The 15,207-nt window shown below is 38.5% G+C and overlaps 2 protein-coding genes across 3 annotated transcripts in view; one reads left to right on the top strand and one right to left on the bottom strand.

The window, feature by feature from the left end:
* Window positions 1–268: 268 nt before the first annotated feature.
* LOC109040698 (uncharacterized) overlaps window positions 269–15,207 on the bottom strand; it is a 51,273-nt gene continuing 36,334 nt past the window's right edge. For both annotated transcript variants that reach the window (XM_072300701.1, XM_072300700.1), the window contains exons 19-21: window positions 11,457–11,643; window positions 9,146–9,287; window positions 269–1,877 (exon numbers count right to left, since the gene is read on the bottom strand). In XM_072300701.1, coding sequence (XP_072156802.1) covers window positions 1,845–1,877; window positions 9,146–9,287; window positions 11,457–11,643 — 362 coding nt within the window. In that variant the 3' untranslated portion in view covers window positions 269–1,844. The remainder of the gene's footprint in view (window positions 1,878–9,145; window positions 9,288–11,456; window positions 11,644–15,207) is intronic.
* Window positions 11,672–14,932, top strand: LOC109040702 (major royal jelly protein 1). The gene has a single exon (XM_019056708.2). It carries the CDS (start codon window positions 13,186–13,188, stop codon window positions 14,482–14,484), a length of 1,299 nt encoding a protein of 432 aa, XP_018912253.1. The 5' UTR covers window positions 11,672–13,185; the 3' UTR covers window positions 14,485–14,932.

Raw genomic sequence — 15,207 nt, 5'->3', positions numbered from 1 at the left:
CCCCTTTCTACTGCCAGTAGTTTTTCACAAGACCTGGTTTACACACTCAAACATCAGTCAACCTTTAAGAAGCTAGTTCAACAAACGCGATTTGACTCTGCCAAAACCTGATGAAACGTCACAATTTAATGGACCATGGCGAAAAGTTCAACCGTCTGAGCTGGGCCTAATCAACATCATGATATAATGAAACCTGACTCAAATTCGTGTTGAGAAATCATTTAACTTCGGAATCTTTGGGCTAAACGAATAGTAAAAAACATAACTATAAAAATAGAAATAGGTATTTTACTGAGATGAAAGCACAAATATTTTTCATTCTTAAATCGACTTCCAAAAATGATGAAAAGAAAGAAGAAAAATCTGAAAATTTAAAAAATAGAAAATATTCATATGAAAGGAGATTTTCCCAAAAGAACAAAAGTGGTGTATGAAAAATAGGAGAAATATTTTCAGGTTAAATCGCACCTGCAGAAAAGCAATTACAAAAAATTATTCTGATTTGAAACAGAGGAGCTGTGATTTTGAACATGGTGGATTAGTTTCACTTATTTGATGAGATTATAAAGTTTATCAGCTCATGTTATGGATTTCATATTGACATTCGAATACATTACATCAGTCAATCTTCCAAGCAGGGGATAAAAAGAAAAGAGAAAGAATCAAAACAAAGCAAAACATGAAATTAAAGACAAAAGATATGGATATACTGGCAAGCTATTTGTAGAATTATTTTAACTACTACATGGGTTTAGAGAGAGAGAGAGAGAGAGAGGGGGGGGGGAGGGTTTGGTTTCAATATAAAATATGTAGGCTACTGACTACTCCAATTTTTCTTTCAGATGTGTAACTGCAGAGGATTTGAACTAGAAAAAGTAGAACTACTGATATCAGGAGGTTTGATACTTTTTCCTACTTCTGATACTCTATTTAAAGCCTCCTCCATCAGAAAACATTGCTTCTCAACATCGAGTTGAGCAAAATTTTGTCATTAACTTAATACAGAATTGCTCAAACTTAAGTGATGCTACTGGAAGGTAAACATTACCTACTAGCGAGTATCGATGAGGACACTCTGTCAGCTGACGCTTGCTGTAACTCCCAAATTAATTCATTCTACAATTAGCCTGCCAGTAGTAAACATAAGTGAAAATGACAATACGATAAATACAAAGTACTGTGCAAATGGAAGTTTTTAACAATTTTCAGGCTTGGGAATGTACCCTTATCTTTTAACTTGAGTGTCAACAGGAAGGAGAAATTACCAGGTCAAGATTTTTGAAGTAGAACAAAAAATGTAATCCTTAAGTGAAAATAACTGTTGACATATTTACAAACATTAGAGTGCTGTTAGGCACAAAATAACACATTAAATTGTATCTGCGTCATGAGTAATTTATCACAGACAGCTGAAAAATATAAGTACTACGAAAATAATGATTCTCAGGTAACAATTTAAATAAAGAAGTAAGAGACGTAAAGAGAACAGACGTTAAACAGTATACAAGTCAGTCAACCAATGTCCTTGGAAAAAAAAAAAAATCAAAATGAAAGAATGTATGTAATGTTGACTGGCAGTAATTCTTATAAGAAACCTTATGATTTGCAACAAAAACGCATATTCTTTTAATTATCTACACTCTAACATTATGTTGGAACCTTCATACTGTCTATACATACAAACTTGATATTTCCTCATTATTTATCAGAGTAGTGTATAACACTCCTTCGATGTTTATTTGTGGAATGACAGATTTCATACATAAAGGCTAAAACAGGTCAGGAAATTGACTGAAATTCAAACAAAAATTACTTTGGAAACTTTTCACAAAAAGGAAACGGAATCAGCCAGACAATCCAAATTGTTCCAATGATACCTAGAAAAAAAAAAAGAAAATTAGAACTTCATGTCTGGATGTTGACATCTTGAAGCTGCATTTCCAATTTCATGAGTTAATTGTGTCAGTCACCATTTTATTTTATTGACTTCCTTTGATTTAATATGGAAACTGATATTTTAATGAGCCTATCAAGAATCATTAAAAACAGGTCATACAAGAAAAAATACTGCCAATATGAACTTCCTAAAAATAATTGACGATATAATTGCAAAGTAAAATAATTTTTCCTCATTTCAAAACAAAATTTTTAGGATTTAATCTTTTTTTAGGGCCACTGCTTCTTAAACTTGAAAATTTCTAATGGGAGTCTCATCTTCTTCTTGAGTCAAAAATACATTTTGCAGAAAAACGGTAGAAAGTTAACAAAAATTAGAGGCTAATATCACCTTCCAATTAGAAGACGACTCAGGTCCAAGTTAAAAACCGATCATTTTTTTAAGAGTTTAATTAGATCAGTTTCAATAGTTGCAAACTAGGCAGTTATGAGTTTAAAATGTTTGAAAATAAATGCAAGTACTTCCTACGTAAAATAACAGGTTTTAGGTGTACCTAATTTTGAAGGGCCGAAGGGTTGAGAACAATAAACATACCCTTCCTTGATGTCCAAATGAGATGTCATGGCAGCCTACGATCTGAATTGAAATTTTTGCTACTTTTCGCAAAACCCATTGAAAAAAATAAAATATTGGCTCCCAGAGATTATAGAGTTAAGGGAAGAGGTTTTCATTGGAACCTTTCAAATAGATAGTCTATTACAGAGATTTTTTTCCTGAAATGAGATTATATGATTTTTTTTAATTCCTTCAAAACAGTTTCGAAAAAAATACATTTAATAATAATAATAATAATAATAATAATAATAATAATAATAATAATAATAATAATAATAATAATAATAATAATAATAATAATAATAATAATAAACCTCAGGGGCGACCTCAATGTCGTACGGGAGGCCCTTTCGAGGGCTGGCGACCCCGCGGTACCCGAGCAAGTGGCTGGGCATCCTCGTGGCCAAAACATCGCCAGGGGCGTCCGAGGAAGTAGAGTTGTGCTTGTCCCAACTTGAAAAACCAGCTGCGCATCCCTGGTTGGGGGTTTGCAGCCCCCAGTCAGTGATCTTCTTGCACAAGACGATAAAAGAAGAGCCTCGGTCGCGTCAAGGGTTGGGGAACATGGCGCGCATAATAGTCCCCACGCTGGGAACGAAGATGGTCGTGGATCGTCCCAGTGTATGGCACGACGGCCAACCAACAATACCAACCCTGCTCCAAGTGTTTCGTCGACTAGTCAGCCGACGACCACTAAAGCAGGGAAACTCAGGCAACGCATGGCTTGGACTCTAAGCATGAATCAACACGTCATGCGTTGTTATTACCTCGCGTCTAAAATGGAAACGATTCCTGGATACCGGGCGGAAATGCGGAAACTTTTTCTTGATAGATTCCCTGACTGCAAAAATGTCTCAGAGCAGCGCCTAATGGACCAAAAGCGAGTGATACTGAAGTCTTGTAAAATGTCTGCTGATGATCTGCAGAATATCAAAGATGAAGTCCAACTTGAAATTTCTCGCGGTGAATGTGAAGACGAAGAAAACGTACTAGAGGCTGATCCCGCGTCAGTTTCTTGCACAGACGGTCCGGTGGAACAGCGAGACATTGTACCGGGATTACACACTGATGAAGGCATCGTACATGCGGAGCATGATGAGTGTGCAACTGATACTGCTGACGAGAACGTTATCAAAGCTGATACGCTAGAGGTTGCATTTATTGCTGAAATGATCAAATGGCAAGGAGTCAGTCCAAATCTTAGACAGTCACTGCCAAAACTTCCTTACACTCCTAAGTTGTTCGCGTGTATTGAGAGGATGAACCGAATTATACCAGCACACATTCGTGAAGAATCAACGTTAGAGGAAGTTCATTGCATCATCTATTGTGCAGCTCAGGCGATAACACAAGCCGTCAAAGGCCCCACAAATCATGGGCGTAGGGGAATCAAACTGAATGCACCAAGATGGCAACTTAGGATTGAAAGGAAAGTGGCCAACCTAAGGCAGGAGATTGGGAGAGTCACCCAGTGTGTCAAGGGGAATACCTCAAAGAGGTTAAGGGCGAAGATGGCCCATGTGAATGAGGAAAACCTTTTAACCCATCTTGATACACTGAAGCAGAAGTTAAAAGTTCAAGCTGCCCGACTCAGAAGATATAAAAAATCATACCAGCGCCATTTAGATAATGCTCTGTTTCAGCGTAATGAGAGAGCCTTCTATCGAAGGATGGGAAACGCCGCGGATGTGAGAAACGCTCCCGAAGAAATCCCATCGAAAGATGACGTAACGCGATTTTGGCGATCCATCTGGTCAGAGGCCAAGGAGCATAATAGCACAGCTCCTTGGATTGAGCAGGAAACAGTGCGTCATGCCCACATTACACATGAAGGTGAGGTTGAAATCACTAAGGAAGATGTGCGGAGAGCAACTTTGCATATTCATAACTGGAAGGCTCCCGGACCAGACAAAGTTCACAATTTCTGGCTGAAAAAGTTAACATGTGTGCATACGCAGCTTTCAAGAAGCATTCAAGATATTATTACTCATCCTGACAAAATGCCGATATTTCTGACTGAAGGAGTGACGTTTGCGAAACATAAAGGAGGCGATTCGAAGGACCCATCTGAGTATAGACCGATTACATGTCTCTCCACGCTCTATAAAGTCATCACATCCATTGTAACCCGATTAATTGGGAGACATGTAGCTAAGTGGAAAATTTTGTGTGAAGAGCAGAAAGGGTGTCGCAAGGGAAGCTTCGGGTGCAAAGAGCTGTTAATAATTGATTCGGTTGTGCTCAAGCAGGCTGTAAAGGAACGTCGTAACTTACATGTGGGTTACATCGACTACAAAAAAGCTTTTGATTCAATGCCGCACAGCTGGCTAATTCACGTTTTAAATATCTACCGAGTCCATCCTGTCATTGTTCATTTCCTGAAGAGCATTTTGGCATCTTGGCGCACCAGAATCATAATACAAGGATCGGCGAGTGAATTGGAAACTGAGGTCATCCACATCCTGCGAGGTATTTTTCAAGGTGACAGTCTTAGTGCATTGTGGTTCTGTTTAGGCCTCAATCCCCTCTCAAATTGCATTCGAGAGATGAAGGTAGGGTTCCCTCTGCGTCGGAACAGACAAGTACTCCACGTCATCAACCACCTAGCCTACTTGGATGATATTAAGATCTATGCATCCCAAAGAGACCAGTTGCATCAACTTTTCAAGGTGATTGAAGAGGTCAGTGATGATATTGGCATGATGCTTGGAGTACCTAAATGCGCGACGCTCCATATAGAAAACGGCGTTATAGTGCGGGAGGATGGTTTTGTGACCAATTCTGGTGACGTCATCAATAGCTTGACAATGGAGGATGCTTATAAATACCTTGGAATGTGGCAGAGCTCTTCCATCCAGAAGGTGAGAGTCAAAGAGCACCTGGTTAACACCTTCGTTGATCGGCTGAGTGCGATACTTAAGACCTCTCTAAACTCAAAACATACGACCAAGGCAATCAACACCTTCGCCATTCCTGCGTTAGCGTACTCATTTGGCGTTGTCCCATGGTCTGACACGGAGCTTGAGGGGCTTAATAGGAAAGTCAGAACCTTGATGACCAAGTGGAATAAGCATCACCCAAGAGCCGCGAAGGAGAGAATACACATCCCCCGCAAACAGGGGGGAAGAGGTATCCTTGATGTGAAGGAGGTCTGCCACAGCCAAGTCCGTAACCTGCGAAATTACTTCCTCAGTAGAAACGACAGCACTTTGCACGCTGCAGTAAATGCCATAGATAAATCCTACACGCCTTTGCGCCTCGCTTGTCACGATCTGAATGAAGAACAACCCTCAGACCCAGTTGCTGGCCAGTTGGAGGCATGGGCCTCCAAGCCGCTGCATGGACGCTTTTATCATTCAGTTGCGCAGGATCATGTTAGTGAAGGAAAGTCTTTCTTGTGGTTATCGAAAGGGCAGCTGTATCCAGAAACGGAAGGATTTGTTCTCGCAATACAAGACCAAGTGATCAGTACCAGGAATTACAAGAGATATATACTGAAGGAGAAGATCGAGAGCGATAAGTGTAGGAAGTGTAATGCTGCATCCGAGACAATAGATCACATTACATCTGGTTGCGCATTGCTTGCAGGGAAGGAATATACCGAGCGGCATAACAACATGGCTAAAATTATACATCTAGCGCTGGCCAACGATCGAGAACTATGTGATACTGCTGAACCCTACTACAAATATTGCCCAGCCACGGTCCTGGAGAATCAGCGCTTCCGGCTCTATTGGGATAACCCGATCCTAACCGATAAAACCATCATGGCAAACAGACCGGACATAGTGCTTGTTGATAAGCGAGATCGCACCGCTTACATCATTGATATTAGCATCCCTAATAATCATAACTTGGAGCTGAAGTATCAGGAAAAGATGGTAAAATATCTGCCCTTAGCTGCAGAAATGAAGCGATTATGGAACCTGAATATTGTTTGTATCAAGCCCCTGATAATGTCAGTAACGGGGATAGTTCCAAAAAGTTTAGTTCAACATCTTCGAGACCTCGGAATAAACAGTTACCTGCTTCATTCAATGCAGAAGTCCGTCGTTATAAGCACGTCAAGTATTGTCAGGTCGTTTCTTAATATCGAATAATTTTTTTGATTTCGCTTAAAATTTAATTTTTTTAAATTTTTTTTTTTTTTTTTTTTTTTTTTTTTTTTTTTTTTTTTAAATTTTACTTTAAAATAACGTTTACCCTTTTTTTCAAGCAAGATAGTATGTGTTACTGACTTTGGCCTGTGGCCCGTCAGTAATACTTGTGCCGGAAGTGTTCCCTCTTCTGAGTTACAAAAAAAAAAAAAAAAATAATAATAAGTCAACATGCATCCAACTAAGAGGAAAGTCAACATGCATCCAACTAAGAGGAAAAACAGATACAATTATCACCTCTGAAATTAAAATAAGACGAGGAATCTACCAAGGGGACGCGTTCTCCCCCCTTCTGTTCTGCGTTGGATTAATACCCCTCTCTACACGACTAAACAACATGAACAATGGATATAACATCAAGGCAGGCCATAAACAACTGACGCACCTCCTGTATATGGATGATCTGAAACTGTTCAGCAGCAGCGACGAGAAACTGCAAAATCAACTCGAGACGGTGAAAGAATTCAGTGACGACATAGGTATGAAATTTGGCCTAGATAAGTGTGCCAAGGTAACCTTCAAGAAAGGTAAATACATCCACGGAGAAAACATGGATATAGACGTCGACACCAGCATCCGACAGTTAGACCCAGGTGAAACATACAAATACCTCGGAATGGAAGAAAGTATAGGTATCCAACATAAGACAATAAAAGAAAAGGTAAAGAGAGAATACATACGTCGAGTAAGAGCAGTACTAAAGACAGAGCTAACGGCAAAAAACAAGATAACTGCAATCGGAGCGCTAGCCGTACCCGTTCTACAGTACGGATTTGCAATTCTGAATTGGAAAATAAAAGAAATAAAAGCGCTAGACATAAAAACAAGAAAATGTCTGACAATGCATAAAATGCACCACCCATCCGCAGACGTTGACAGGCTATACGTGAGCAGAAAACTAGGAGGACGAGGACTTAGGCAAATTGAATCAACATACAAATCTTCCATCATCAATGCGAAGTACTACCTCCAGGAAAAAAAAAACGAAGACCCTTTTCTCAAAGCCGTATATGCCGTCAACCTTGCTCTAGACAAAGACCACATTGCGAAAGAAGCAAACAAGTTTGAAGCCGAGCTCGGAGAAAACTTTGAAGTGGCCCCCATAAACAGCAGGAAGCAAAAAATCAAAAAGAAAATCTCAGAAAGCATCAGAACCAAATGGAAAGGAAAGATCATGCACGGGCAGTATCCACTGATGCTAGAAAATGACTCTATCGAGAGTAATCTCTCTACCATCTGGCTCAGTAAAGGTGTACTAAAAGCAGAAACAGAGAGCCTAATTGTAGCGGCACAGGATCAAGCCTTAAACACAAGGTACCGAGAGAGGAAAATCCACAAGAAACATGTGAATAGCAAATGCAGAATCTGCCACCAGTTCGAAGAAACCATTGAGCACATAACATCAGGTTGCCCAATTCTAGCCCAAAAGGACTATATCGAGAGACACGACAGAGTATGCACCCAACTTCACTACAGCCTCTGCAAAGAATATGGAATCGAAGTCGACGCAGATAAATGGTATGAACACAAACCGAAAAACACTGCAACAACCAGAGATGGAGAGACAACGATCCTGTGGAACTTCCCTATCAGAACCGATAGAACTGTTGAGGCAAACAGACCGGACATCATCCTACGTAGGAAAGGCCAAACGTGTCTGCTGATTGACGTCTCTATCCCAGCAGACAGGAACATCACAAAAAAGGAAGCTGAGAAGAAACTAAAGTATAAAGACCTAGAGATCGAAATCAGCAGGATGTGGAAGACCAAAACCCGAGTCATACCCTTTGTGATAGGAGCTACCGGAGCAGTCTCTAAAGACTGGACTAAACTGAAGAACGAAATCCCTGGGAAACATTCGCTAGTATTGGCCCAGAAGTCTGCTGTGTTAGGCACTGCCAGAATCCTCCGGAAGGTCTTAAGCTAGGTGGAGCAGCGCGAATACACCTAGAACGTTCCCACACACCAAAAACACCCCTACCGCCTACCACCTCAGGAAAGAAACCTTTAGGCAGGCGTCCTCCAGACACCTACCCTGCCTCGGTTCCTAAAACAGGTATCCTAGTCCGTGACGAGCCACCCCCCAAGGGGGAGTGAAATAACCACCACCCGGCCACCCAAACCACAAACAGCCCTCATACCTAGGAGCATTGTTTGCCCCTGTGTGAGGGCTTAAAGCAACCCAGCAAAGCTGGTGACAGCAGTGAATATGAAAAATAATAATAATAATAATAATAAAAAAAAATACTTGTACGGCCTAGGTAATTAGGAAGAATATTGCATTCACTGCTGAGAAGAGATGTAATTTGTTCTGATCTTTTTGAAGCATTTGCTTTGCAAAAAATTTCGGCATAGGAGCATTTTTCAGAGGCCACTCTTCATTGAGAGACAAATTCTGTAAGCCAATGACAGCCAATTACTGCTTGAAAGATTACACCTTGAAAGAGTTGTTGAAATATTACTGATAAGCACTTACATTAAAAGCTCCTATTAAAGCATCATCCACCACATCATTTCTTAGTTTTCTTATATACTGAAGAAGTTCTGGTACATATTTCAGGGGCAAAATATCAATCTTGTCAAACTGCTGGAAAATTGTGAGCGTAGATTGTACTTCCCTGTAGATAAAAGAGAGATGTTCAGTCGGTTCAATATTAAGACATTAAAAGAGAATAATGAAAGTTGCTCAGAAAAAGCAGTATAAGAAACCTATAGTGCACGACCAATAGTTAAAATACCCCGAATATTTTCATCCGATATGTCCTGTCAGTAAAATTCTTCTCAAAAATCAATACAGTAGGTATAAATAAATACAGTGATGATGATAAAAAGGGTCTTGATCTTCCGAGCCTCAAATCAGCTTTCAAAGGTTAAATTCTTTATTCATCAGATTAAGGAGAATTTAATTTAATATGAATTCAGATTAGTTTTACTTGAGCTGTGAACAATCCGACCCAAAGAGTTGAAAAATAGTTTTTTTGCAATTGAAGAGGCAGAAATGCACTAATGTTGGCAGGAATAATTTTAAAGGATTCAAGGAGGCGAGTCAAGGGTACCGAAGTTATGAGTAAATAATTTTGAGTGGTCTACAAATGACAATCTTCAATTTAATTTCAAAACGATCATTGCAAAGAATTGATTACTTTCTGTTAGAAATTTCTTAAGACCTCAAAACGCCCCTAAGGTTGTCTCGCGTCAAGTCATATACCAGCTCATTACAATTTTACAAAAATGTGAAGGTCTGCATCTTTGCATCTTTGCTTATCAACATTCAGGAAAGTCTGGGTAGACCTAATTTGGAAGGACCGTGAGGTAGATATCACAATAATCCAGTTTTCAAAAAGACATGCTTCCTGCCTGAAGAACTATCTGAAGATACTGAACTGTGATACTGAAGGACGATCTTAGTTTCAGGAACTATTGAAAAACGGTCTGAAAAGAAAGGTATCAATAGGGGCCGTTTTTGGGCCTGTACTGGCTGAATTAGGGTTGTCACAGAATTTAGAAATTGAAATTCCCTGATTTCTCTGTCACACTTTGGTAAAATTTCCTGACAATTGAGGATCTACGAGATGCTTAAGAAGGTATGATTGGAAATTATTTTCAGGCAAAATTCGTTGTTCGAAACGTCAAACCCATTCTAGAAAGGATATAAAGGTGACGACAATTTTTCCCCGACATTTTTGTCATTTACCCTGACATTTCCTCGACTTTTTAAAATTCCCTGACGTTTCCTGGTATTCCTCGACTGTGGCAACCCTGTGAATTTCCTCAACTCAACAATTTTTTGCTTATTGAAGTTCTATAGTGTACCGATTAGTCTTTTTTGGGTCTAATACTTGCCTAAACAGAGGTCTGGGATTTGATCTCAAAACCCGCAATTTTCGCCAAAGTCGACTTAGGGACCCATTTTTAGGCCCGTATTACACCCGAAAAGAGTCAGAAAAGAACCAAATCGTGATGTATTCTATAAATGTAGAGACCTTCAAGGAGTGAAAAATCGTTGAGTTGAGAAATTTCGGAGGGCCCAAAGATGGCCCTTATTAGTACCCATCCCTCAGACTTCAATAATCAGGGTGTCTCCAAGGTCCACAAAAAAAAATTAGGTACTTTTTAAGTACTACAAGAAAAATTAAGTACTTCTTGTTCTTATGCGGCTCGAGGCTCATCATAAATTGCACCTACGACTCTCTTCACTATCACAGCAGCAATTCCAGAACTCCATGCAGGCTTGCCCCTCTGTTACGGGATACAGCTCATTGGCAAAACCAAGCAAATCGAGGATGCTCATTGGTCACTTTAAGGTCAGATGGCTGCACAACCGCGCTCTTACAGGCTGATATTGTACCAATGCTTCTGATGGACTACGCACAGAGATTGCATAACTATCAGGAGATCGAACTGAACGCATGGCGCAAAATGCAAAAAATTGCGGACTTTCCACGAAACTTACGTACTTTTTAAGTACTTACGGACCGACCGAAAAAAATGCATAGTTTTTCCGGACTTTACGGACTGGTAGACACCCTGATAATCGAGAGTTATGGCAAAACTCCGAACCATTGTATGAGCTTCTACCTACATCAGATTGCTCAGCCCTTAAGATTTAAATGCAGAGAGGGCATTTTGAAACTGCAGTAAAGTTCAGGCATTCTTTTGTAAGAGATCGTTTGATTTCACTTGAATTACAGTTGGCAAAAAATAAGAACCCATTTAAAGACATTGCAATTTGAGATATTTTTTTGATTGAGGAATAATTTGTTTTAGAAGAAATAGATTTTACTCACGGTGGTAAATTTGCAGGAAGCTTTGAAATGTCATAGTCTAAAAATGGCAATTCCACATATTGCAATTCAAGGAACCTCACTATAGATTGACGTGTAGAGAAAGGTGTGTAGAGTTTCACAAATTCATCTGTAATGATATGAGGAGTTCCGTCTATCATGAGCAAATGAAGCATCTTGTCTGAAACAACTTTATAAAAAGTAAATGATCAGAAAATGAAAAAAATTGCACACAAGTGATATACAAAGGGAAGAGGTAAACTGGAAGTGTAGCGTGTAATGCATTTATGTGCATACAATGAGTGTTTACACAAGGGATGTAAAAAACGCTTGATCACACGCCTGCCATGATGATTGAGGTTGTGGAAAAGAGGAAAACTTTCAAAGAATTAAAAAGGTTGCACATTTTTCTCTTTTTGGCCTGTATGGAGATTCAAAATACCGGCGCTTTGCCCCGGAGCACTACCATTTTTGCAAAATTGCAAAATATTCGCAATCCAATACCTAATGAACGAAAATAAAGTCACAACTTTGGAAATTGGAGAGAAATTTAGTAGAAACTGTTTGGAAAGATGAGTCGGCCTCCTGCGATGTAGCGGTTGTAGCGCTGGCCGAATGACCAAGAGATCCAGGGTTCGATTCCCGGCCAGGTGACCTGAGTATGATGGTCTCAAACAATGGTCATCTGGGGCTGGTGGTAAGCGTGGGATTTAGCCAATTAGGCTGTTAGAAGCTCAGTAAAAGTAAAAAAAAAGAAGCTACTTGGCAAGCATGTGAAGATGTAAAAGATTGAAACTTTCTGCACCCCTTATTCAAACTTTTGAAAATTTAGTTCAAAAAATTAGTAAAAAAAAATCATTGGTAAAAAAAATATGTTTCACACGTTACATTGGATTATTCAACAACTGCAAAGAAACAACTTTAAATTGTAGATACATTTATCTACTGATATGCCATACGATTTTTGCATTAGAGTGACTTGAATGCCACTATCAAGTTTCATGCTGAATTCAGATCGAGTCAGACAGAGTATGACTTGGGTGTACAGAAAATTTCACAAAAATATATGGATCAATCTATGCTAATCGTATTAGAAATTATGCAAAAAAGTTATTTGCTCTTTCAGATTTTATGAAAATACATTCGACTTCTTGGGTATGGGTGACAAATGAAAACGTTGTACCAAAAATAAACACTGAGGCGGAATGGAATGAACAGTGAAAATAGACAAGAACAAAAAAATTTAATATGCAAATTCATTTGACTCAAGGAGAGCTACAGTATTCTCTTTCAACCGAAGAAAATTCCCCATAATTGCTTTAAACAAAACGTCATAGGCATTAGCATTTGAAAAAGTCCATTAATTAACATCAGTAGGCATAACAAAAACATTTACATAAGAATTGAGACAGAATGTCTCGAGAGTGTGCAGGCACTTCTTGACTTACTTCAAGTTTATTGTTGAGAATCTGACTTTTTACGGAAGTGAGATGCTCTCTCAATGACTACTGACTGAGTGCTCTGGTATGAAAATTTTACTGCTTTTTTTTTTTAGTTAAAATAATTTACGAAGTTATAAACGGGAAGAGTGATTTACTACAAAGCAAAGCAGGGATTTAAAATGTGCTATCAAAATTCTTCAATCAATAAGTGTGAACGCTTTGGATAGATAAAAGCATACTGTTTTTTCTTTGATACAAAGCGTTGTGGACAGTGTTAGAGAAACATTGAGATGAATTTTCTTGTGGTTGCTTCGTTTATACTTTATCTAATCAGTGATGGTATAGTTTCCAGTTACAATTTAAATCGAAATTTACGTGCAAAATATGAATGGAGCAGAATAGACTTCCAGTGGTTTGATGAGAATCAAAAGGCTGACTTCATTGAATCTCGAAGGTATATTCAAGAAAATATAGCGCTGAACAAGATGAAAATATGGAACGAGGAAATTTTTCTTACAATACCCCGTTGGAGACCTGGTGTTCCAGCAACTCTAGTAAAAATCAACCGTATATCTGAGAGTGCGGGCAACCATGTACCTCAACTAGTGCCATACCCTTCATGGGCAATGCAAGATATTGGTTACTGTTTTGGTTTCCAAAATGTTGAAAATATTGAGATAGATAGCGAAGATAGAATGTGGATTCTGGACAATGGAAGGGTTGAGCAAGAGGATTCAAACTATTGTAAGCCAAAACTGGCAATTATTGACCTTCGGACAAATGTTATAGTACGTGAAGCGATTTTTGAGGAAAATTTTTTATCAAATTCGAGTATACTCAGTGACCTTGTCATAGACTCTGCGAATGGAAGTCACACAGGGTATATTATTGACACAAATTCAGAAAGTCCTCAATTTTTAGTTTATGATTATCATCGCGGTGTGATTGAGAAGTATCCTTGTGAGAAGCTTAGACCAGATCCACATGCTTCAAATTTACTCATTGATAACACACCAGTTAATCTGCCGATTAATACTGGAACAATAACTGTATCTATTCACGATAGGCTTCTTTATTTTTCTCCAGTTTCCAGTTATCATGTCTATTCAATACCTTTAAATTTATTTACAAAACCTAGAGATGTGAGTAAAAGTGTCAAAGATTTGGGCCGAAAGTTGGGCCAGACTGCAGACTATGTAATGGATGATAAGGGCAACCTATTTTACGGGTTACTAAATAGAAATGTTATTGTTAAATGGAATCAGGTAAAATATCCTAACTTTCAGATAGGAAAAAGAATTTACTATCAACATCAATTATTCCTTCAATATGTTAATTCTTTATCCATAGATTACAAAGGCTACCTGTATATTCTTTCAACTCATCTGCACAAATTTATGAAAAACGAGATGAATCTTGAGCAAATTAATTTTAGGATAATTAAAGTATACATAGGTTCGCGCCCTTACTATTTCAACAGTAGCCTACTGAGGAGCAGAAACTGTAGTACCTCACTGGGTAAAACCCCTTTATGGCTGAGTGTAATAAGCGCAATCATTTTTTGGACAACTCAAAGGCTTCAAACTTAAATAGTAAAGAAGATATACAAAGGAGGATTTTGATATACTTAATCTCAAACTTAAGTATTTAGCCATTCGTCGACAGAGGAAAATTATGTATTTGTGAGTATCATGTGTTTTAAGACTACTGGACTAGTGTAAATAATTTTATTCTCTCTGACTCACAAGTTTAAAAGCATTCATTCCTTTAAAATATGTTTTTCCATCAAACACTTTGAACAGGTTAGGAACTCATTTCTTTAGGATACTCAGGAGCTTTCAATTTTTCTTCAAGAATTTTAATTTGACACTCAGAACTCCTGCTTTCCTTTTTTAGCTAAAGTCTTGCGAATTCTATACTTTACTTTTACTGGTTTTTGTTCGTTTAAGAAAGCTGGTTTTACAGAATTTTCATTTCTACATGCCACATTAAATAGATTGTTAAAAATGTCACAAAATAAATTAGTTTTACTTTGTATTACGTTGTCTCCTCTTTTTCAAATTTTTCATTCATTTCTCAATTCAACACTAAAAATCATTAATGGCTCTTCCCCACGTATAAACTGAAGGCTTCAAAGAAACTCATTGATGAAATTGTTGACCATTGCTTTTCAAAGATCAATGGCCTGCAGATCTTTGATGGTAACCAATGTAATTGGGACACATGGATCAGATTTTGGTATTTTCAAAGAATTTTGTGCATGGCAGGCCATGAAATTAAATAATTAGAGCCAGTTTGAGGAGCCAAGTTTG

The sequence above is a fragment of the Bemisia tabaci genome, chromosome 5 (assembly GCF_918797505.1).
Source record: "Bemisia tabaci chromosome 5, PGI_BMITA_v3".
NCBI classification, from domain to species: Eukaryota; Metazoa; Arthropoda; class Insecta; order Hemiptera; family Aleyrodidae; genus Bemisia; species Bemisia tabaci.
Note: the sequence above shows the minus strand (reverse complement) of the source record. Positions and strands in the feature narration are given on the sequence as shown.

What these genes read in the sequence shown, in the direction of transcription:
- LOC109040702 (XM_019056708.2), top strand. Translation starts at nt 13,186, where the DNA reads ATGAATTTTCTTGTGGTTGCTTCGTTTATACTTTATCTAATCAGTGAT.